Source organism: Apostichopus japonicus, chromosome 21 (assembly GCF_037975245.1).
Source record: "Apostichopus japonicus isolate 1M-3 chromosome 21, ASM3797524v1, whole genome shotgun sequence".
In the NCBI taxonomy this organism is placed as follows: domain Eukaryota; kingdom Metazoa; phylum Echinodermata; class Holothuroidea; order Aspidochirotida; family Stichopodidae; genus Apostichopus; species Apostichopus japonicus.
The window spans coordinates 14360366-14384019 of record NC_092581.1 but is presented as its reverse complement, the minus strand read 5'-3'; the positions used below and the strand labels follow the sequence as shown (position 1 = coordinate 14384019).

General features: G+C 36.4%; 2 protein-coding genes across 10 annotated transcripts in view; one reads left to right on the top strand and one right to left on the bottom strand.

Annotated features, from left to right (window-relative positions):
• The window catches only part of LOC139963048 (leucine-rich repeat serine/threonine-protein kinase 1-like), a 495817-nt gene that overhangs the window by 100951 nt on the left and 371212 nt on the right, over positions 1-23654 (bottom strand). The window lies entirely within an intron of this gene.
• The window catches only part of LOC139963212 (phosphatidylinositol-binding clathrin assembly protein-like), a 120504-nt gene that overhangs the window by 71238 nt on the left and 25612 nt on the right, over positions 1-23654 (top strand). For 5 of the 9 annotated variants that reach the window (XM_071963784.1, XM_071963785.1, XM_071963782.1 and 2 more), the window contains 6 exons: positions 4340-4369; positions 11529-11605; positions 12853-12964; positions 14772-14807; positions 15432-15612; positions 17034-17183. In XM_071963784.1, coding sequence (XP_071819885.1) covers positions 4340-4369; positions 11529-11605; positions 12853-12964; positions 14772-14807; positions 15432-15612; positions 17034-17183 — 586 coding nt within the window. The remainder of the gene's footprint in view (positions 1-4339; positions 4370-11528; positions 11606-12852; positions 12965-14771; positions 14808-15431; positions 15613-17033; positions 17184-23654) is intronic. The other 4 variants (XM_071963789.1, XM_071963788.1, XM_071963781.1 and 1 more) reach the window with 3 other exon arrangements.

Here is a 23654-nt window from a genome sequence, read left to right as displayed (position 1 = left end):
TTAGCTTGAGGAGTTTTGTTGGTTTGACGGCTGCATATATATATATATATATATATATATATATATATATATATATATATATATATATTATAACTGAACAAAGTATGAGAAATACAATACAATATGTGAGGTATGATATGGTTGTATGTATGTGCAAGCCATGCACATTCACGTTGAAAGATATATGCTGTATAAGAACAATGTCAGACATTCAAATATGGTCATCTTTGGTCAAATCCTTTAACTTTTTCATATTACCACGTGCACCCTGAAGGAAATTTACCTCACTGGACATTCAGTCATCTTGTATGTCCATTTACTAGAATTTCAAGAGAACACTTTGGAAGAGTTAAAACCTTTCTTTTTGAAAACTTCTAGCAAGTACTTTAGCATGCTATAATTACAGACGAACATATTATAATGAACCGAATAGGCAGATGATTGTCTCGGTAAAAATTACCCGTGGGTATAAATTTGACGTATATGGGCGTTGTAATCATACCGTAATCCCGTTCTGTGTATTTTTTGAAATTTCCGACGCTTAAGTTAATATTAATCATCTCTTAAATTCCGAATCTTTATTGAGTCAACGTAAGCGAAGTTGATGTAATCATGCTGTACTGACACTCGTGGTATGTGTATGCTCTGCGCTCGACGCGTAAGTGAATCGTAATCTTCCCGTAAATTTCGAATTCAGTGGAGAATACATTCAACGTAAACGCAATGCGTAAGTTGGTGTAATCATGCTGTAATCCCGTGGTGTGCATGCTTCGGAATTTCCGACGTGTATATCCTAAACATGCCGTACTGTGCCTGTTTCAGGTGAACGAAAATAACTTAAACTTGACGTTTAAGGATTTCGTAATCAATACGTAAACGCTGAAATGAACGTATTTGGGTATTTGTAAGTTAATTGTAAATATACAGTAATTTTTTTAACTGCACTCGTTTCAGCCAACGTAAATGTTGAAATTTTGTTCATGAGATGCAGTCACAGGGTAATATCATTATCGGAAAGATTGACATGAGAATTGTGTCCAGTGTTTTATTTCATGGAACAATCAACGTTAACGTCATGCTTAAGTTTGGCGAAGTTTGTTGTAAACGCGTTGTATCTATACTACGAGTTTCCGATGTGTAAGATAATCCGTAATCCTGTCGTAAATTTCTTCGTGGCGAGATTAAGGTCAACGTAAACGTGGAGAAGAAATAAGTTTTAATAAATACGAAAGTAATTATTAACTTCCGATATGTAAGTTGTCATAAACGTAATGGAAATCTGTTGTTCCGTGTTTACAATGTTTACGGATGCGTAATCACATCGTTAACGCGTTGTTCCAAAATGTACGGGTTTCCGATGTTTAAGGTGACCGTAAGCAAGACGTAAACATCCAAGGATTGTGCTTACGATAACTTAAATGCGTGTCTTTTTCCCGTGAATTAGGTCATGTTTAAGAACATGTATGGATTATACCATATTATCTTACAACACTAAAGGATGTTCTGTCGCTTTCTCTTATAATTCCCTCACCTCCTCCCTCTCCCCCTTCCTCCACCCACTTTGCCCCTTTTTCAGAGAAATAATACCCCTAAGCTTCACCTAAACTTTCTTCCAAGTAATCTCTATGCTATAAATATTTTAAATATCTGAAAAAGTTAACTTTCTGTTGCTTGCAAGTGACGTTTTGTTTGTGTCGCTACAAAATGCAGACAGTAATGAAACGTGATACCTTGTTATCTTTAGCTGGACCTGAGATGTCCATCGCTGTATCGTTTATATACTGTGCTGTTGGTATTGACCGCAGCTGTATGTACTGACTGTACACTAGTGTCTAATTACCAGCGGTAACAAGCTGTGTGTGTATTTTCTGGGATCGATGGTGGTGTTTAACACTTCTGTTACACCTCATATCGAAACTAGGCCAAATTACCGGCATTAGACGTTCACAAGAAAATGCTTTCAATGCACTCGTCTCTAGGGCATCTGACTTGATGTAAAGAAAATACTTGCCAAATGAAAGTTAGTAACTTATGTGTATACCGATGCTTTGATAAATCGTTGGTAAGTAAATTGTCATTTCTTACAACGTATGATCCACCTCCTATAGTTGATGACAAATGTATACACACCATCCAAGATAATCCAGATTGATGGTACAAAGAATTAAATTTAAATTGCTATCATGAATTTCTTAGGTCTTTTATGCTGTGAGCCAAATTGTGTTGTTAAGTAGTGGTAGTTTCAAGCCATATTAATACCTTGTAGTTTTGTAAACACAAACATAGGCTGGCCAAGGGTTGTGGACTTTGTATGTAATTTGAAATGCAATCAGTTCAGAAACCTAGATTTGGGAAAAGAGCAGTCGTCTTGCGCCGATCTGATAATTGAAGCTACGTACGTATCTGTACTGGTCGGATTTAGAGTAATATGATTTGTATTGATTTTTATCGATTTTTATTGATTTGTCCATTTTGTTGTACCAAACTCATGATCGGACATAGTATAGACCTCTTTAGTGGACAGCTGTATTGATTCTGATATATGCTAGAGTGCCTAAAGATTACCAGCTATGGTCAAACCTTGAACTCTTTGTGTTGAATGTCTGCTTCGGTGTAGGCTATATTTATCACCAATGAGACAACAGTCCATATATACGTCATAAAAAATAGTTGACAAAGATTACAACGCCAGGAAAATAACTTTGGGAAGCTTTGAGCAAAGTTTTATGATGAGTACATTTAAAAGGTAAATACTGATGACATTGACTTCACTTACCTGTCTACTCATGACTTTGGTACTCTTGTCCTGGGTATTTTAAAAATGAATTGTTTGTTATTTAGAGTAGCCACAAAATCTACCATAACATGAAGTGTTTAAAAGTAGCTCTTTGCATTCTATGATCAGTTCTGCAGATGTGTTACCAAGTCTAAGTTATTAGTATTAATCACACTTTTCAATCAATGGATTGCAATCGAACGAAGGCATACTTTTAGATTCTTAAAAACGATACAAGGTCTGACGTTTTGATAGGATCTTCAAAGGCAAATAATGATCAATGATGTTAAAATCCAAGCATGAAGGTTACTGCCACCCCCCATAGCCCTCAAACTTGTCTGAGTCATGTAAGCACTCTGTGAAATCTGGGGATGATTTGATGGTGAGAACATCACAGTATAATGCTCCTAATTGATTTGGCAGTTTTTAGCATTTTAAATTCTATAATATATCATTCTATAAATTGAGGACTTTACTAATGACCTTAAATCAGTGATATGGAAGATTCAATTCGACTGTCTATCTGTCTGAGTGTCCGTCTGTCCGTCCTGCATTCACGTGTGGCTTATAAATGTTGAGTAGATGTCTGCCGAGTTCATTTGAAGTGATTACCATTTTCATTATTTTTATGATAATATTTATTGGGAGACTGAATGTTTTTTTGAAATCTCGAAGATAAATTATGTCTGGTAATTGCTAGACCAATCTTAATGTCACAATCTTCCAGTTGATCTGTTATGAATATTCTGTAGTCGTGAGTCAATTATCGTTTCAGCAGATTCGTTTGAGATGTAACCAAACATTGTCATCAGGCAATGTAAAGAACACTACTACGTACCAAATAATTTGAAGTCGTTTTAATGTTATCAGAAGTTCTCTTATGAATAGTCAGTAGCTGTCTTGAGTATTGACTGACATTGAAAGACATTTTTTAACCAGTGCTGTGTATTGGTATGTGTTGCTGACATTCAGACGAACATTTCTGCTTTCAAATTGGATGAGGCCAGTGACAACTAAGACAGCAGTCTGTTTTCCAAACTACACCTTCTTGATAATCTAGCAGACTAACATAGAAGAATTTTTGTCAGAATAATACGAGCACATTAATGTCTTTGGCCTTATATGGTGTTATCTTTCAAGCTCATCAATATTGGTTCCAAATATGCTAGGAAAGTTTAAAATATGGTCACTCTTGTTCAAATGCCAAAACCCATTTTACAGCCATTTGCAAAAACATGTCTTTTCATACATTTGTATTTTGTATTCATTTAACAATTCTTAATGCCAGGGAAATAATGTGGAGCCCCTGAAAAATATTTGTCAGAAATGTAGCAAATTTAGCAGTTTTTAGCAATTTTTCATATTTCTGGACCGATACTGATGAGTTTTTAAGCAGATGCCTTCTTCTGTACATACTATATTTCAATAATTTGCACAATGTTTTATATTAAAAAGCACAACCTAGTTTTCATCCATACAAGGCGCAACGTCCATTGCACGTTTCTTCGTCAAGATTCAATGTTCTAACGATTGTTTTTGTGTAATTCTTTTGAAACTTTATAGTTATGTGATGCTCCAGAAGAGTTCAAGAAAGTGAGTTGTCGCTCTGTAGTCACGATCATACATTCGATCATGCAAGCACCTTTTAACTTGGCTGATTTTTCAACTAACTTATACCACCTACTAATTTTGCTCTCCTTCCGGAAGTACTCCTGTCTGCCCCTCATAAGGGCACCTCATTTTCTGGGGTAGTAGTTAATCGGACCGTGGAAATCTACCGTTTCACCTCTCGTCTTTAGTTACTTAAATTTTAGGTGCGTTTAAGATGGAAAACAAAGAGGGCTAATTAAAGCGGCTTTATTTTGATTTTGGCGGGTATTGTGGAATATTTTGTTTTTTTTAAATCTTATTTCTGAATTATGCCATCTTGATTTTGAGAGCAATAAAATGGTAATAAATTAGCAAGCAATTCATTTACTAACTCTGGCATCACGGCAAAAAGACAAACTTAACATGGGTTTGTTGTACATTCTCATAGAGTGTAGAATTGGGCATATTTTCCTCTACTGTATGTTTAAGATAATATTAGAGGTATATATTTTAAGTCATCAATTTTGTCATTTTCTACTAAAATAAAAGTGGAAAGTGGTTTATATATCTTCAAAAAAAAAAAATTGAAGTGAGAGAATGAATTGCTGAATTAATATTTAAATTTGATTATTTAACAACATTCCTATTTTTCGTTTTGAGCTATCTTTTGATTTACTCTCCCTTTTTTTACAACTTATTCTGTGAATTATAGAGGGCTCTATAAATTTAGTATACACTTTCATCCAGACCATAACTGCAAAGGAAAGTAAATCTATCAGCATTAACCTCTTTTTGGCTAGTTTTGCAACCAATGACAAGATTATTCAAATTCGTGAAAGAAGAAAGATTTTATCACGTTTTCTTCCTTGAACGTTTTGAAAAATTCGAAGAAGATTCAAAATGCAATCTAAATTTGATATCAGAATGTCTCAAGTATGGAAAAATTGTACTTTATAATCAAGTGTGTTTTCTTGTTTAATACTGTTAATATAGAGCCATGTTGCTGATAACTTTACATAGTGGGACCTCTGTAAATTGAGGTTTATTTGAATGAATGGATCGTCATATATTATTCATGATTGATATCTCTGTAATCCTCCATTGTGAGTCATCCACCATTATCACCTGACCAAAATATTTTATTTAAAAAAAATTGTAAAAACAAAAATTTGTTGTAATATTTGAAAATGTATCATTTTCATTCTGTGTTTCTTGCTTACATTGTATATAATTCATGTTAAAATCTGACAAAAATGTGTTGGCAACAACTCTAGCTCTCATATCCAAAAGAACTTATTACCTCCTTTTGTACTTACTATTTGAAATGTGAATTTTTTTTGTTAATGACATATTTTCCACATTTCATTAAAAAAGGCAAACATTAAACTCAATAATTGTAGTTGGAATTTTTGACCCTAAAACACCTGAAAGGCTGCTTTTGAAATTGGGAGCACGGAACTAAATTGAGTTAAATCATTGCTTAAAAATTGATTAGGTTTCAAACTGAAAGTAAAACACCTTCCTTCTTTGTAAAAGTTCATTCAACTGTTGGAGAATTCATTTAAGGGGAGTTTGGGGGGGGGGTCTTCCAAACTGATGAGACTGTTCTTTAAATACCAAATAAAAGGGAGGCAACATTGTAAATTAACCCTTATGTAGGATTTATCAGAGAAAGTAATTGACTAAACATCTTTTAGCATCTTCCTCGAATATCAGATATTTTTAGAGTACTAAAAGGTCTAAACCAAATTGTGTGGGCAGTGTTATTTTATTTCCCAATTTTTCCACTTTCTCTAAAGTTTTGCCCACTGTCACTTAACCCCTCCCTGGCTTACCCTACTACTAGATTAATCAGTCATGTAAATACAGGATTTGGGAACTGTTTCTTGTTTGGGGTTTTCTTTTCCTTCTTCTTTCTTCTGGAGTGGCATAGTTTAGTTATTTATATTTGCACCGAACATGACTTTGAAGGCACTCACATATGGGATATAATTGTCCCTTTTTTTTCTCTCTCCTTTTATTAGTATTAAAGTAATTTCAGGTTTTAGTTTTCATGGTGTCAGTTACGTATTAAACGAAATTGGTCAATTAATTTAGACTACTAGCCTCATTATTGTGGCAGCATCATTCAGCCAGGCTGCATAGTGTTTAATCTATTGTGCTCCACAGTTGCACACTATAGTCTCTGCAGGTCCGTGGCGATAATCCGTATTGTTTTAATATTTGATAACTGTATAGCAAAGTATATGACATTTATCAGCAGTCAAGACTTCACATTAAAATTTGATGCAAAGAAAGAACAAATGTATGTTTAATAAAAAATAAATCTAAAACATAGATGTGTGGGAAGGGGGGGAGGGGGAAGCGTGGGAGAATTGTTAAGAAATATTGATAAGGATTATACCAGGCATTTTGTGCAATATAAAATAACAAATTCATGAGATACTTAAGACTTATTTAAGAAAGGAATTGCTAAGTATGATATAACAGGATGTGCAATAGGGTACAGGTACGGTAAAGTATTACGTACTGAGAAGAGTGGCTTGTAATATTAAGACAGCATAATGCATTCATTATAAATCAGCTTTATTGAAACACTCTTAGTACGGTTCTATATTTAGCCATGTAGATCATTCCATACCCTTTAATATAACACTCACTGAATAATTAGAAATAATATCTCACACTGCTTGCCTTTAATTTTGTTTTTTTAATATCGGAATGGTTGTTTACTCTTCATTTATAACCTACCTTTTATTTTTTTATTTTATTTTTTATATTCCTCTTGAAAACAATAATGCTTTTCTCACCTGCTGTGCTGCATATTCATGATAATTTGAGGGTCTTAGGTTTGATCATTCAGTGGTCAGTATGAATGGATATGTAAGAGGGGGGGGGGGGCAATTGATGGTAGCTCATACCCAGACTTTAATATCTAATTCTTTGGGCAAAATTTCAATAACAAAAATTTTTCTTACTGAGACAATTGATTGTGTAATTGGACTTTCCTTAATGTCCTGAAGTAATTTGAAACTTCCAAACCTCCAGGAAAGTTGTTTTGAAAACAATTAGTAATTAGCAAATATTTTGTCATGAAATTCTACACACTTGGGGACAATTTCTCATGACATTTAAAGTTGGAGATATGCGCTAAAAATGTGTGAAATGTGTGAAAGGTACAGTACCATAGAGGGGGAGGGGAGGAATGTTTTGATCCTAGCCTGATCATCTTCAGAGGCAAATAAAAATGAAAACATGCAAAACAGAATGTTTTAGTCAGATAGATGGGATGTACAAAATGAAGCATTGAACAGGGAGTAGAGTAGAATGTGTTTTTTTTTTTTTTCGTGAGGGGTGAGCTGAACAGGAAGGGGGTTGGGAGGTGGGCCGTGGGGTGGGGGTGGGAAGGTTGGGAAGTGGTAGTTGTTCATTGCAAACATCTCTATCACATCTAGGTCAATGATAATGGTTGGGTTTTCTCCTCCTTCCATTTAAGTTGAACAAACAAATAAGATATTTTGTCTGCCTTGGAAATCTGCTGTGATGTTCATGTAGAAATAAAATAACATCCACAATGATGTGAAAGTTTGATAGGTATAGGAGTGGGTGCTCTGGGCAGGGTGAGGTACACTGTCAGGGTATGGCAGTGAAGGGTCTGTGGTCAAATGGTCAGAAGAATTTCAAATTTTGAAATAGCCTTCATATTTAGATCAGAGTTATGTACCTGTTTTGAAAGAGAAAGAAAGCTCTAATTGGAAAAGTCTTAAACCTATTTCAAAACTGTTGTTAAGATTTTGCTAACATTGATTAATGTGGACCCTGTTCAGTTATACAAGTGATGTGTTCGTACAACTCAACAGAGAGCGGGCACAGAGAATAATAATTGAATATCAAGGAAGTTTAAAAAAAAGGTACAGGAGTAATGCAAAAGTCCAATTTAGTGACTACTGTCTGACTTTGTTGTTTAAACTAATTAATTTAGAAAACAAGAAAAGATGGTTGTCCTGCTCTTACAGTGTATAACAGTATCTCCAATTAGTTTCAGAAATTGTTCAAATTAAATTTTCAAATTGTTTGGTAATATTAAAAAAATATACTCAAAACAAAACAGGGAGGGCCGTTCTATCTAAATGACTTGGTAATGACCTCATTAAATCACTTTGGGAATTTATCCACCTTTTTTATCCATCTTTGGCTTGCTTCTTTGTTAAGGCCAGACCTGTTGGTATTCCCATCAATGTGGGAGTCAAACAGCATTTCTCTGCCCTCCCCCCACCCCCCTCCCCATCCCATAATGTATGCAGATATAGTGTTAATGCATGCATCTCAATTCTTTGGTACATGTATATACAACTGAGGTTCATTGAGCATTCAATGTAAACCTGAGACAGATTGTCATGTTTATGAAGTATATATGTTGATTCTGTAGGATGTGAATCGCACCCCCCTCCCCCCTTTCCCTATTGCTCATATGTTCCACTTTCCGTTAACCACCATAACTGATCTACATTTGAAGATGATATATGATGTCTCTGTAATTTCTGAATTATCAAAATATTTGTGGCAGCTGCAAAACTGTGGAACTCTGTACCACAAAACACTGGAGACGCTTACTCCTTAACTAATTTTTCGGTGTGAAGTTAAATCATATTTATACCAAATAGCCTATCAAGTCTAGCTGTTTCGTTCAGTAAGTTGTTCTCATTGTAAGGCGCTGTGGAGCACGTCTTGACTGATTAGAGCGCTATATAAATTTGGTATTATTTTTATTATCATGTCCTATCAACGAACAAGCTACTTTTACTGCAGATGAGCCACTATGGTGTCACCCCAACCCCCTTCCACCCCTCCCACTCCATTACCTGACCTCTTGGTTTATCTGTACCATTATTACCAAAGCTTTATCACATGGGTAATGAAAAGTGTATTTAACTCATAAATTTTGTTATTGCTGTATGTTACTTTATAAATACTGTATTTAACACATTGCTTTTTCCCCCAGTGCTTACATTGTTCATTATGTATGACTTACGATGCTTACTTTATCTAAAAGCTACAGCAAATGGGGTACATTTATATTTTGTATATTTCCTCCCATGAGCTGTTTATGAATTTGCTTTAGTGTGTGTTGTATCATTTCATCAAGTATTAGAGTTTATACTGTAGATGTTCTGTTACGATAAGAAATGAGAGGGTGAGACCGTAGAGAGAAGTTACATGGAGTTTAGAAATTTATGCGGCCTATTCTGTGAATTGTGAAATGGATGATGGGGAAGAGTTTAAGTACTTTGAAAAGAGGGAGTGAAACTTAAAGGCATTGAAGTCTCACCCCAAACCATGTGTCGCCCTCTGAAAAAAGTTAACTTTCCATTGCTTGCAAGTGATATTAATTTTTTTTTGAAGTTTTCTTCTTGTCACTACAATATGCAGACAGTAATGAAACCTGATACCTTGTTATCTTTTATCTGGACCTGAGATGTCCAGAGCTGCTATGTACATTGTGTTATGGGTATTGACCGTAGCTGCATGTATTGACTGTACACTAGTGTCTAATTACCGACGGTAGCAAGCTGTGTGTGTATTTTCTGGGATCGATGGTGGTGTCTAACACTTCTGTTACACCTCATTCGAAACTAGGTCAGATTACCGGCATGAGACGTTTCTTTGTGTGCGAGTCTTCACTCCCTTTAAATTCTTTTCTACCATTAACCAAGTAGTTCAGGTTCAGGTTATCCCTGAAAGTTTATTGAATTTTTTGGGGGGATTCTAAATTTCAGTGTACATGTAAGAAATTCCCTCATCTTCACCTCCTTATATTTAATCATTTCAATTATGGGGGAAAAAGATATCTCATTTCGAGGTTTATCATCAAGCATAGTTTCTCTTTACGTGACATTTGTAATTCTGTGTGCAATGAGTCCAGAGCAAAAATATAAAAAGACAGTCGTGTCCCCGGACAACTGTATGATGCAGTGATTCGTTTGTCTCAGATAGAGCTTAGAAATGTCCCATGCCAAGTGTTGTGGAAAATTATTAACATTTAGACTGGCATTCATTCTTCTAAACGAAGTATGACTGTGATATTAAACTCAATTGATGGAGAAGCATTGAATATTTGTCCCATTTGTAGCCAGATATAGACATGCATGAATCATTTAAAGTATCCTTACTAAATATTTATAAAACTTCATGCATGATACTTTGCTTGAACTCAGCAATAGGTGATGGGTGAATTGAACCCCCCTCCCCAAAATATTTTTAAAAAATTATATATTTTTTTAAGTTTGCTAATTTTGTGTGCATGTAGAAGTTCTAGACTGGTTTACGTCCTTGTAAAACAGAAGCTTTCTATCTTGGTACTGCGATTCATGATATTTCCGTACACGGTCAGAAACAAAATTTTGGCATCCATGTTGTGCCACAGAACATGATGAAATTGATTTCATATTTATTGCCTTGAGAGCACCAGCTCAAAATAGTCTTGTTTGGTATGTTAAATTGTCTTAGAGTTCTGTACTCTAGTTTGGTATATGTTCATGTTTTACCTTGCAACTTGTCTTAAAATATCTAGACATATTTTTCTCTGGAATGACTCTTTTCTACATCAGCAACATAATCCAATTTATTGTTGGCACCTCCGTCTGAGTAACATTTGTGAACCAGAAGGAAATGTGGACTCTTTAGAACTTGCAAAAATATGTAATTAAAAGAGATGGGTTACCTACAACATCATTCAAAGTCTAATTCAGCATTTTCGCTCTCCAGGTGTCAGTTTTAAGTTCAAAGAGCAAGCATTTCTCTGGTTAATTTGTTTTGTATAGTTTGTTGATTATCGGACAGGTCTGTGAATGCAACCGAATTTCAGGTTGCTTGGGACAAAAAAACAGAACAAAAAAAAATTCTGATGGATGAATTTTACTCATGTTTTCATTCAAATACAATCCAGGATGTACTGTAAATAAGAAGATCACAATGGCTAAGATAATTTATAACTTGATTCGGAAATAAGTTCAGCCTCGAGGATGGGATTTCTCTGTGATTGTTTAGTGAGTGTCACATCTCCTGAAGAGGTAGGCTAGACTTTCACAATTATTGATTAATATATTTGACAAATATCAGTGAATATTCAATAACTATCGTTCTTTCTCTGAATTGCTTACAGGCCCCAAGCAGCCTCTTGGAGGCTTTGGAGGGTCACCTGGCGTCCCTGGAAGGCAAAACAAAAGCAAACTGGAGCAAGTAAGGGTTATACTAAACATGGTCATTAGGTCATATAAGGGTGACCAATTTTTGGCCTTGCCCAAATATTCTAGATAGACTCTGCTTTTGTTAGAAGGTTATACGTAGGTACCTTGATGAACTTTTGTTGCCCAGAAACTTCTTGGGACTTGGATATAACTTGTGACAAACTTGACCTGACGAATAACTTGACCGTACTTAGCTGACTTGTGAGTGACTTGCTGACCAGTGGCTGACTAATGTAATGTGACATGACTTTATCTAAATTTTGGAGTGGATTTCTGGCTTGAAATTTACTCTGATTGATGTTTAATACCTGTATCAAACTTTAACAGTGTCTTAGGCTACTGTAAAGATTAGCTTCATTAAGTTTTTGTGGCTATGACTGAGTTACTGAATTGTATGGGTTTTACATGCATATAAATGCAAACCATATAGAAGAAACAGCTTACTTGCAGTGTGTAAACACATGGTCATTTTCATACTAAAGAAAAGGGATTTTCCCACCAGACAGATGTTGTTTATTGTGTTCTACTATTACTTATGTAAATAGTTTCGTGTGAGACTGTGTAAGGTATTCTAATATGAAGGGACTATATACTACAGCTCAGTGAGCATATTTTGTATGTTTTGATCAGCTTGTAAAAATCATGGTTGCATAGTCTCTACTTATCCTAGGAGAAACCCCTGTTCAAAATATATTCTTTTTCCAGGTTTTCATGTAATAAAATTGAAAATAAAAGTATAGTATTCTCTTACTCCTCCTCCTACCCAAAAAAAATAAAAATAATTTTGTTGGTTGGGCCAGTAACTTGTCTTTTTCACCGTGATTGAGATAGGTATGGAGTGAAACGTATTTACGATGAAGAAATATCTCGTCGAGTCACATGAAAACCATAAAGTAAATGAATTTGTCATAGCCAGTTATAACATAGGATTTATTATGCAATTTCCTAGCCTGTCACTTATCCCCATCCCTTCCCCTTCATTTTCCCCTTGCCTTACCATTCCCTTACCCCTTTCCATTCGCTCTTCCCCTCCCCTTCCCCTTCCCTCTCTCACCTTCCCTCTCTCCCCTTCCCTCTCTCCCCTTCCCTCTCTCCCCTTCCCTGTCTCCCCTAACCTTCCCCTTCTCTTCCCCCTTCCCTTACCTCTTCCCTTCCCCCTCCAACCCCCTCCATTTTTCCCTTCAAGTTTAGATCTCACTACATTCTTCCATCACTCTGGACATCTTCCTTCTTTTTCAGACCTCACACAGCCAAGCAGGTGGTGACGGCGTTCTCCACGGCCCTATCGGCAAACGACAAAGAGAAAGAGAGGGCCCTCGAGGAAGAGAAGGAACGATTAGCAGCCCTGAAGGTGAGATTATCGCTCAAAATTACAGTTAATCTTTCACATCTTAGATGTAACACAAATTACTCTCAGCTCTCCGTCTCTGTCTGCGCTGCCGATTCAGTTTCTTGATAGCTTATAGTCATTGCAGTCTCTCTGTTTGCTCTGTTGGAAATTCTCTCTGAGAAGTTATGTGTGACATTTTATTTCTCTCTCTCTTTCTGTCTCTGTATAACTTCCCAGACATGGTGAAGGATAAGTTTTATGTTCCTCTGGCTCTCTGTGTTTACAGCCTTTGATATCTCCAAAACAACTGATTATTAAATGCTCATTAAATGGCTAAAAAAAAGAAAGGGGGAAAAAAATATATATTTAAGCTGTTTGGTGGACATACAACAAATGATCAATGAATCAACTCAGTTGCTCAATGTGAGGCATATTTTGTGCAAGTAAACCTTTTTGGGTCTTGAGCAAGTTGGTCATCGCAAGTTGGTATTGAAAAGCTTAACGCTTTGAACACTCGCTCAAAGTTCATTCCTCGAGCCACCTCTTGGCTGCTTGCATTTGCTTCTCACCAAAATTTCTAAATGATCACTCAGAACCTATTGAGGAACATAAGTTAATATAAAGATGGCATATGATCAAACTAATGCTAGTCTCTTAAAGGTTTAATACAGTAGTTTAAACTGATTTAATTCTATTGGATTCTAAGCATGTTTGCTTTGGCCTCATGCACACATTTCCATGTCTGATTCAGAAATTGATCTCTTGTATAACTTAGGCAAAATACATGGTTTTATGAGCCTTTGTGTTCATTTTCTGGGGGTTTCCTTTTGTTTACTTGAGACAAACTTAAAAGCATTTCTATAAGATTTTTAGTATCAACTATAGTGTTTAAGACTTTTTTCAAGAAGTTGTTTTATTTCCAAATAACACTATGAGTTTTTTATGCAGGACGCTAGTTGCATTCTTATGCTGTTTTTAGACAATATCAGTTTGCATCGCACTTCATTGGCTACTGAGCCCTACAGCAGAACGTGTGGTCATGAGCAATAAATTGTACTGTTCCCCAGTCCTCTTCCGTAGTACTAACTAGCTAAACAACTGCCCGCCAGCATTTGCCGTGATTCCAGTTTCCAAGTCATGCATATTCACAACTTTTACATCAATGCAAATATACCCAAATGTAGTACATGCATAAATGATGTATATTGTGTGTTAATGGTTACAGGCCAACATCATCTTCAAGTAACTATATATACTAAAAGAATTAAAAAAAAAACAGTGATTCCAGTTTCAAGTCATGCATATTCACAACTTCTACATCAATGCAAATGTACCCAAATGCAGTACATGCATAAATTATGTATATTGTATGTTAATAGTCACAAGTCAACATCATCATCAAGTAACTATATATACTAAAAGAATAAAGAGAACAAAATAGTGATTTCAGTTTCAGGTCATGCATATTCACTACTTCTACATCAATGCAAATGTGCTCAAATGAAGTACATGCATAAATTATGTATAATTTATGTTAATAGTCACAAGCCAACATCATCATCAAGTATTAAACTATACATACTAAAAGAATAAAGAAAAAGCAAAAAAACAGGTAAGAGAATTTACAAACTTGTTTCGAGTTTAATCTGATATTCACGTTGTTCGTGTTGTACGTTGACTGTTGACGTTGACTGTTGATGTATTGTCAAAAGTGACAGACATCAGATCTTCTTATCTGAGCAAAGAAAGGGCAGTATGAAGCCCACTTTCGATTGGTCAGTTTTGTCCAAACTTTCCGCTTTTTAATGTGATGTCTTGTCGTTTTCAGATGGAACAAGATCAGACATCTAACGGTCAAGTTTTTGTGAGTATGAGAGAAAGAATTGTGTTGAAGACTGGGGGCAACTGCTTCTATTTAGAGAGAAAACAAATTTGCCGACAAAATATAGATCATAATTATTGCCAGTTTTAGGAAGAGATGATCAAATGTGTCTCTCCTTTTTTTTACTGCGCAAGAAACACTAGGAAAAATGCAGCTTTCCAAATGTTTTTGAAGTAATTTTTTTATGAATCTAAAATAGAGTTATTAACTCTTCACTTAAAACTGTGCAAAACATATCTCTGTCATTCCTACTGTACCTTTGTGTTGTGTACAGCATTTGCTGCGTGCTCTAAAATCAGTTATATACCCCTTGATTTTAAAATATGTCGGCCGAATTTTCATCGTCGAGTTCTCGATCCAAATTTGATTGGTCCATTTTCCACTTGTGACCATTATTTTGTTAGTACTCCCCGTCTTCCAACACAGTTCTTTATATGGGGATTTTCTTCACTTTCATGTGGTGCATGCACCCATCACCTCTCTGTGCTCCTTGACATTTCATCTTCTCCGGTCCCTTTTGTACCCCCAAGTCACCGGCATTTTCTTCCACGATGTAGGAACAGTCTCAAATATAAGTAAACAATTATCTCTCTTTATCAATTTCAGCAAGCTCGTTTAAAAGAAATTGCCACTGGATCACCTTCTCACCAGCCAGTCGTTCAAGCCACGCCACCGCCTGCCCAGCAGCCGGCACCATTGGCCCCCTCCAACCCATTCGGTGCACCATCTCCAGTCTTGGAAGCATCCCGGCAGACAGCCCCATCTCAAGATCTGTTTACATCGCCAGGTAATCAGATTGACATGATTTTATTTGCAGGCCACTAATAATGTGACCAGAATTCAAGTCAAGCATTTTTCCATACATCATTCATTCATAGCAACCTCACTTGACAGTTTTGTATAAAAGCTGCATAATGAGTTTGACGGAGGTAAAAAAATAAATCACACCACCAAATTTGGATTTCAGATCTTTGGAATTATCACTCCAAACTTACCAAGTAGCGAAAATATTTCAATGAATTCCTCTCTTAATGAGAACATCGTTGAAGTTGCATTGTCTGGGAAGACAAGAAAATCAAAATTTATTGGTAACCGTATGTACTTGGAAATTTGCCAAAATCTGTAGATGCAGTTGGTTCTGTTTCAAGTATCTTTTGCCACAACCAGAAAGTTAAAGGAGACTCTTTTATTTTCTGTTTTCCAGTGTGTATCATATTTGAACTCTCTAACGCAGCTTTAAGATAAATGAGCAAAGACAGTTGACAGTATTGCTGCTACTCACTAAAGTCATTGTAGTTAGCTACTTATTAACGTTCAAACTAAATTTTAAAAAAAATGCTTTTTCAGGCAGTCAAGCAGAGCAAACTGCGTCTTTTGTTCTCCAAAATAATCCTTTTTTCATGGATTCATCTTAGAATATGAAATATTAAGTTCATGAATAATGAAAAGTATCCTTCTTCAGAAAAGAGAATTTTTGCCTCTACATGATTTTTGTTTGTTTGTCAAAATATTGTGATCAGAAAGTGTAGTATTAATGTTACATCATTTGCATAACATATCATGTGTAAAAAGTGTCTCATGCAAATCTATAGCTTGTTCAGACAATTCAGATGGCATAGCATTGAAAGTACACACAACCTCCTCCTAATACACACAGGGGAAATTGTGACTTCCTATTGGTTAAAAAGAATAAAAGACTGGAGTGACATAAAAAGTAAAATACATAAGACATTTGAAGAAGAAAGAAGGAAACAGGCCTCTTTGCCTGATCATTATATACTGAACTTATACGACATGTGAACTGATCAATGTCCTACTAGACGTTTTGAAAGAAACTGACTAGTTGAAACTATGAAAACCTTTAACAAAATTAAATGTTGACACATATGGAATGTGAAAAGACTTCATTTACGTTTTCTGAGAATTCTCATTCGTTCGTTGGTTTGATGATATGTAAGGCTTTTGTTTTGGCTATTTCTAAGGATGATGTTTTGAATCCTGTGCAACAATGATTTCTTTGAGAATTATAAAAAATCTTTGATCCAACTGGGTCCAGAAATATGGAGTGAAAAAAAAGTAGTAAAATTAGGCTTTTAGGTTAGTAATAGTTCAGTTATTTGAATAAATTTACACAGTGATAATAACAACAACTGTAGTTTCAGCTTTTTAAAACAGCGCCTTCACTCAGCCATATCAAACCATTTCTAGCCCCCGCACAGCAGCCTCCACCACCGCAGTCTAGCAGCGCCAACGACCTCATCGGTCTCAACACCAACCCAGGAATCAACGCTGTCTTACAGGCCCAGATGGCACAAAATCAACAGGCCCAGCAGTCTTCGTGGGGTGCTGCCACAAATGGTAAATTGTTCATCTCGCTTGTCTTTTAATTCCTTCTTTTTGCTCTCTTTTTAAAAAAAAAATTCTCTTAATATAGCTTTGACTCATTTTAATTGAAACAGTTTTTTTATGCCTCAGCAGCCCATCTTACCAATTTTTTTTCTCATGACAATTAGCTAAGTTCTTTGTTAGCACTAATTAATGGTAAGGATTAATTATCTCATGATACATGCTCAACATCAAAATCATTAAAAGCTTACACCTCACCCTGACTAAAATGTTGAAATTGAATCCAAGTTACAGAGTTTTGATTTGAAAAATATTGTGTGATTAACACACTTCCTCTCCTCATCATCCCATGTTACTTTGACAATTGTATCATCTGAATTGGAAACATGCTTTGAAAGGGACACTAAAAGAGAGGCTGTCTTAAGGGGACACTGCCTTAAGGGGACACTGCCTTAAGGGGACATTGTCTGAAAGGAGAAACTGTCGTCTGAAAGGAGAAACTATCTAACAGGGGACACTGACTTAAAGGGGACACTGTTAGTAGGACTGTTTGAGGTGTGTGAGTGCGATCGCAAGCCTAAAATGCCTACGAGAGGTGCGATATATCGCACACAGTTAGGAAAAATAAAATGCAACAGAAATAAATATTTTCTTTTTCATAAACATTTGTCTGATATGGGTAATTTAAATTACCCTCACAGAGCCCATTTCTAACTTAACAGAAAATGTTGTAACATTGTACATATGTACCCTGCACCAGGAGGGCAATTGAAATCATAGTACAAAAGCATCATTTCCATTTACAACTTCCATTTTCTCTACTAAAATGTTGAATACCTTATTGGATATTTAAAAAAAAAAGATGTGTGAATTTATCAAAACCATTGGGTTTTGTCATTCTGTAGTCTATGGCTCTAAAAAATAATTTTGTAGCCAAATACTCCTTTGCTAATGCAAAATCTATTTTAAAAGACATTTAATAATGTTTAGGATTTTTGCAGATTTCTTTGTCACAAGTTCTTGCACCCTCATTGTGTCCCTTTACCCTTAATAACACCCTGTTCTTCCTCCTTAATTAAGTAAACAAAGATTTTGTCTGTATTGAGAGTTTCTGTTGAAAAAGTTCATGGCATGGTGGGTCTTTTAGTTTATAAATCTCTTTGAGGGTTTGGTGATGTTGGGTCAGCTACGATATATCACGGCAAAGTTTTTAAGATTTTTTCTGATCTTACTGGCCTTCTGGTCTTACCCTTTCTGATTGTCGGAACAGCAAATTTCAATGTCTGAAGCAATGTAGCAAAAATAACAATGACCAATATATACACTATAGGAGAGGATGTGCAGGTTTGGTGAATAGAACAGCAACTTTTGTGGTGGTACCAGTTTATCAGTTTACATGTTTGATAGTCTTTAGTTCAAATGCAATCTATATTTGATGTAAACTACCTCCAAAAATGATTATGGACGAATAGAATCTAAGTTGTCTCAGACGGCTGGACAACCATTAGAAATTAGCTGTAAATATGAGCCGGTTATAATCAGATATGGAATGCCGAAATGGACATTAAACTTGCCTTGAACTTCATATTAGCCCTGATGCTGCGTTGGAATTTTGAACCCTGTCCGTATATTGAAGGTTACTTTTGATAGATCGATGGTGTCTCTGCTTATATCCTTTGATTATCTTATCCGTAATAAATGTTAATTTTCCATAAGAAATGGAAACAAAATTAAGTTTGGTAGAAAGGTCCTTATTTGTTATAAAAAGTTATAAAATGATTGAAAAACAAAAATGTGTGGCTGGGTGTAATACACATGGACACCCTGAAACAGATGTTAATGTTTATTTTGTTTCCAAAATTGAAAACGTAACTGGCATAAAAGGTCTCATTTTTCATAAAAAAGTTTTTAAATTAGGTTAGAAAATGTGTGGCTACTGGTCACATTAATTGAACACATTTAGCTTAAAATGGAATAACTATAAGTGTTACTTTGAGACTTTTCCAAAGGGTCATAGAGTGAGCAGATGGAAACAAAAAAAAGGACTTGAAAATGATGCATATCGTTAGGGGCACCAGAAGGAGGTAAAGATTGGTGGGGGGCTAAGCTCTGTCCAATCCAGTTTGGACATTTGGGAGGGGGGCCAGATGATCCCATACCGTCTCTGTCTTTGGGAGGGAGTGCAGGGGGTAGGAGCCGGGGGGCATTGGGGGGTACGTGCCCCCCACTTTTTCTAAAATAGTAAATGTGCCCTACTGGAAAATAGAATGTGCCCTTTGATGAAGAACTGTCTTTTGGATATCTTAAGCCTTTGTTAATTTTAAATAGAGTCACATGCACCATAATAGTATTGATAGTATATGATAGTGTATGGGTTTATAGCATAACGAGTGGTGGTCATGGAATGAGAAAGTGCCCCTCTGATGTTGTGCCCCCCCCCACTTTTCGGAAGCTTCCTACCCCCTGAGGGAGTGTCATCCTTTGAGAAAGTTCGCTCTTGATTAACGGTGGACCCAAAGTTGTGCTATATTTTGTGACTTTTGAAGTAAAATTTATCGTGAAAGAATTTTCCAGTTTACCGGTAAGACTATCATCCAACACCTGTAACCATCTTGTGAAAGGAGTGACTATGCAGCAGATAAACAAGTGTCTTTAGCCCTTTTTGACAATTTTCTTTGTTTCAGGGCACTTTTTGAACATTCCTCTTTATTCTCCACTCCCACTTCCTAGGCTAGAGTTGCAACAGTGGGCTGATTCAGTAGTTTTTAATTGTTCTCTTTTGGGAAAGACCATCAAGAAATGTTTTTTGCTTTTATAAGTGTGCTTGTACATACAATTCAAAGTGGAATTTATCCTTCCCCACACCCACCCTGTTTGAACCTCTGGCTACGTCGCTGTTGTAGCGCAGTGTTGTTGGAAACACCAGTCACTATATCATGCAGTTGGAATAGATTTAGTTCTGTCGCACCAGACGAGTTGTAGAAGAGCGTTAGAATTAAGTACATTCTGTTAAGATCCAGCTGCAAATGTTATTATTCCACATTCACAATATGATCTCAACCCATTGTTATGTATGTTTCCAAAACAAAAGCTTTTGCAAGATGTAGAAAACATTGCATGTCTTTTAGTTTTCCCTCCCCACCTCCCCCACCTCTTCCAGCTGGGAATATGTTGGAGAAGGGGAAGGATACCTCGTATCAGCCTTTGTACTCAATTACAATGTTAGAGCCTCATAAGAGGCCGTTAACTCTTTAGGTAGGCAAAACTGGAAAATGCTGACAAAACTGTCCGAAAGCTGTATTTTTTTGGGGGGGGGGGATTCAAAGGAAAAAAGAGAAATGGAGTTCGATGGTTGTGGTTCCCCTCTCATGATGTAATATCCGTCTATCATCCTCATCTTTTTTGCTAACGGTCTCCTATTTTTTCTGTTTTAAACTCGTGGCATGATCAGCCAGTACACCCATCCGCATCTCTAACCTGGAAATGCTGACAAAAATATCCGAAAGCTGTAATATTTTAGTTTTTTGGGGGTTTCAAAGGAAACAAGAGAAATGGAGTTTCGATGGTTGTGGTTTCCCTCTCATGATGTAATTTCCATCTGTCATCCTCATCTTTTTGCTAACGGTCTCCTATTTTTTTCTGTTTTTTAACTCGTGGCATGATCAGCCAGTACACCCATCCGCATCTCTAACCTGAAACGTTCCGAGGGAGCTAGCTCCTCTGCCCCTGGCAGCTACACGGAATCGCTCTCATTCTTGGACCAAGTTTTTACAAGTAACTGACGTTTGACAAACCCTACCGCTGCTGTTACTGCTGCTATAGCAGCACCACCACATGTCTTTATATGTTCAGTGCACTGCTGTACGTCCTTAGCTTAATACATAGCTGTCGTGTAATAGTGCTGTAGATTTTAGAACTTCCCCACCTTGTCACTGCTCTTCAGTAATCCTTCACCGATCCCACTCTGCCTGAAAAGGCTCGTAGTTTGGTCAGATAATTTTCCTTGATACAGTAGATGATATTCCAAGCATTACCATGTACATATAGGGGGATGTAGGAGATCTGTCATTAAAGTGGTGGGGGGGGGGGTGTGGAGCTGGGATAGGGGTGTGAGGAATGCTGGGTGTAGGACATAGTGATTACTTACATGGTATCAGAGATTATAGCACAATTTTTTTTTAATTTTTTTTTTATAGTGATTACTTACATGGTATCAGAGATTATAGCACAATTTTTTTTAATTTTTTCAATGAAATCAATCCAATTACATCACTCTTCTATCGAAGCAATGACAAAATGTCTTATGACCGTGCTAGTTGGACCAATAGCTTCCATTGTGTCATACTCTCTCTAGCATGTACTTTAGAGCCAATTTTCGTTGCGAATGGAGCTATCAACAGTTCAAACGAGAAGAGTGGATCGAACCTGGCTGCTTTTTCTTTAAAGACTTGCTGCCACCATTAATCACAAAATCTTGTTGTTCAGTTGTTACCTTCGGTAATCGCAGTGGTTTGAAATGTTCTCCGAGCGGCAAATTCCGAAAAGATTAATCTTTCATGAAAGGTGTTACTGATTAAGCTTGTACTGACAGTAAGATCATAATCATTCATATAATAACCTTGATGGTAGTTTCAGCTTCCTGAAGGGAACATTTATGTGTCTCGGACAGACATGTCTTATAAGTATAACCTTTTATACTTTGTGTGTGTAGAATTAGATATAGTTTACCCTCGTTGCTGCGTTCCCTCGCCTATACATCAGTAGTTTTAGCTTGCTTTATGTTTTGATCTCGATGTATTATCACTCATTCCACTTCTGACATGAAGTTGCGTACATATATACGGGAGATGAAATCCTGATAGTAATAATATCATAAATACATTATTTAATCCTGAAAAAAGAGTAGTAAAATGCTTTGCATGTTTCTTTGCGGTTTGGAGAAAAAAATGAAAGGTTTCCGGTTGGAAGGAGTTTTGTATTCCTTTACATCATTTTTTAAAAAATTCCTAATTGTTAAGCCCTGATCTCCTTTCTTACAAAGGTCATTTGGTCTGTCAAGTATTTCACAACAACCTCTTCCAGAGAATTGGTACATTCCAGTCGTATCTGTTTCGCTTCCAAGACCCATCACTTCAAGGGGAGAATATCGTCTCTCGACGGTAGTTTCATACATGTGTATGTGATGCGTTTTGTAAAGAAGACTTTTAACCCCCCCCCCCCCTTTTACATATCAGAAGTTCAGAACTTCCACTAAAATGTGTAGATTTTTTGGAAGGAGAAAACCAAAAGTATAACAGATGGAATCATTAATTTTTTCAGTATTTCACCGTTTTGTCACTTGCTGTATTTTTTCTTCTCTCTTTTGGCACTCTGTGCTATTTTCAGTTCCAATTCAATATTAATTTTTTCATTTGTTTATTTATTCTTTCTTTGTTTTTTCTCTTTTCATTGCTGCTCTGGACTTACGTTTTTTTTTCTTTACCACTTCTCTCTTCTCTTATCTTCTGGTTTGAATTTCTCTCTTCTTCCTACCCTATTGTACACTTTGGAATTTTTGAATGGCTCCTCCTTTGCTACTTTTGTTTTGTCATGAACTGTATTTTCCTGTCTGTTTTCACAATCTGTGACCCCAAACCAGATCCTTTGTCTATAACCAACCCCTTTGCCAGTTTGATGGATGGCCCCTCTGACACTCCTGAAGTCACCTCTGCCCCCAATCCTGTACCCCTGTCATTGGATATTGATCATGATATGATTCTCCCTACCAGTCAGGAGGACTCTGGAGTCCTGAATAGCGTGATTGATTCTGAGAGCAACAGCTCCCAGCTTGAGTCTGTGTTTGGTTGTGTCCCTCTGGCCCCCTCAGTGGTCCCATCGTCGTCATCCTCCCCATCCATGGCTGTTCGTTCACAAGCTAGGATCAGCTCAGCCTCATCAGGTACTGCATAGTTAAAACATTGGAGGGGGGGTGGGGAGAGCGAGAGATGGGGGGTGTAGATATATATATTTATATACTTGTAGTGCTCAGTTATATTGTATGAAATTTTTGAAAAGTCTGCCGTCAACTAAAATTGATCAATTTTGATCAATTTAATAAGGGGGGAAAAAATGGTTGTGAACAATGTTAAGCAATTATTAATAGCAAAGTGGTAATCTTTGGCTGTAAATTGTTGAAAGTTTTCGCTCTTTTTCTGATTATGGGTCAGTTTTCTCGTCTTGCCGTACATAATTTTTTGCACTGCATGATGGGTAGTTACTGTCTGCTTTCGTCTTCCACATGGAAGCCTATAGAAGCGGAACACCTCGTGAAGGCTACTTTCTTTGAAAAAACCTGATCCATTTTACCTGTACCTATCTGCTACCCATTTGCAAGCCTATTCCTTGTGTGGTACATGCCAGTGGTTCCTGGGTTGAACTATGGTGTCATCTTAACTGTGCATTTTGAATGGTTTTGTCAATACATGTATGTGGTGTAATTGTACG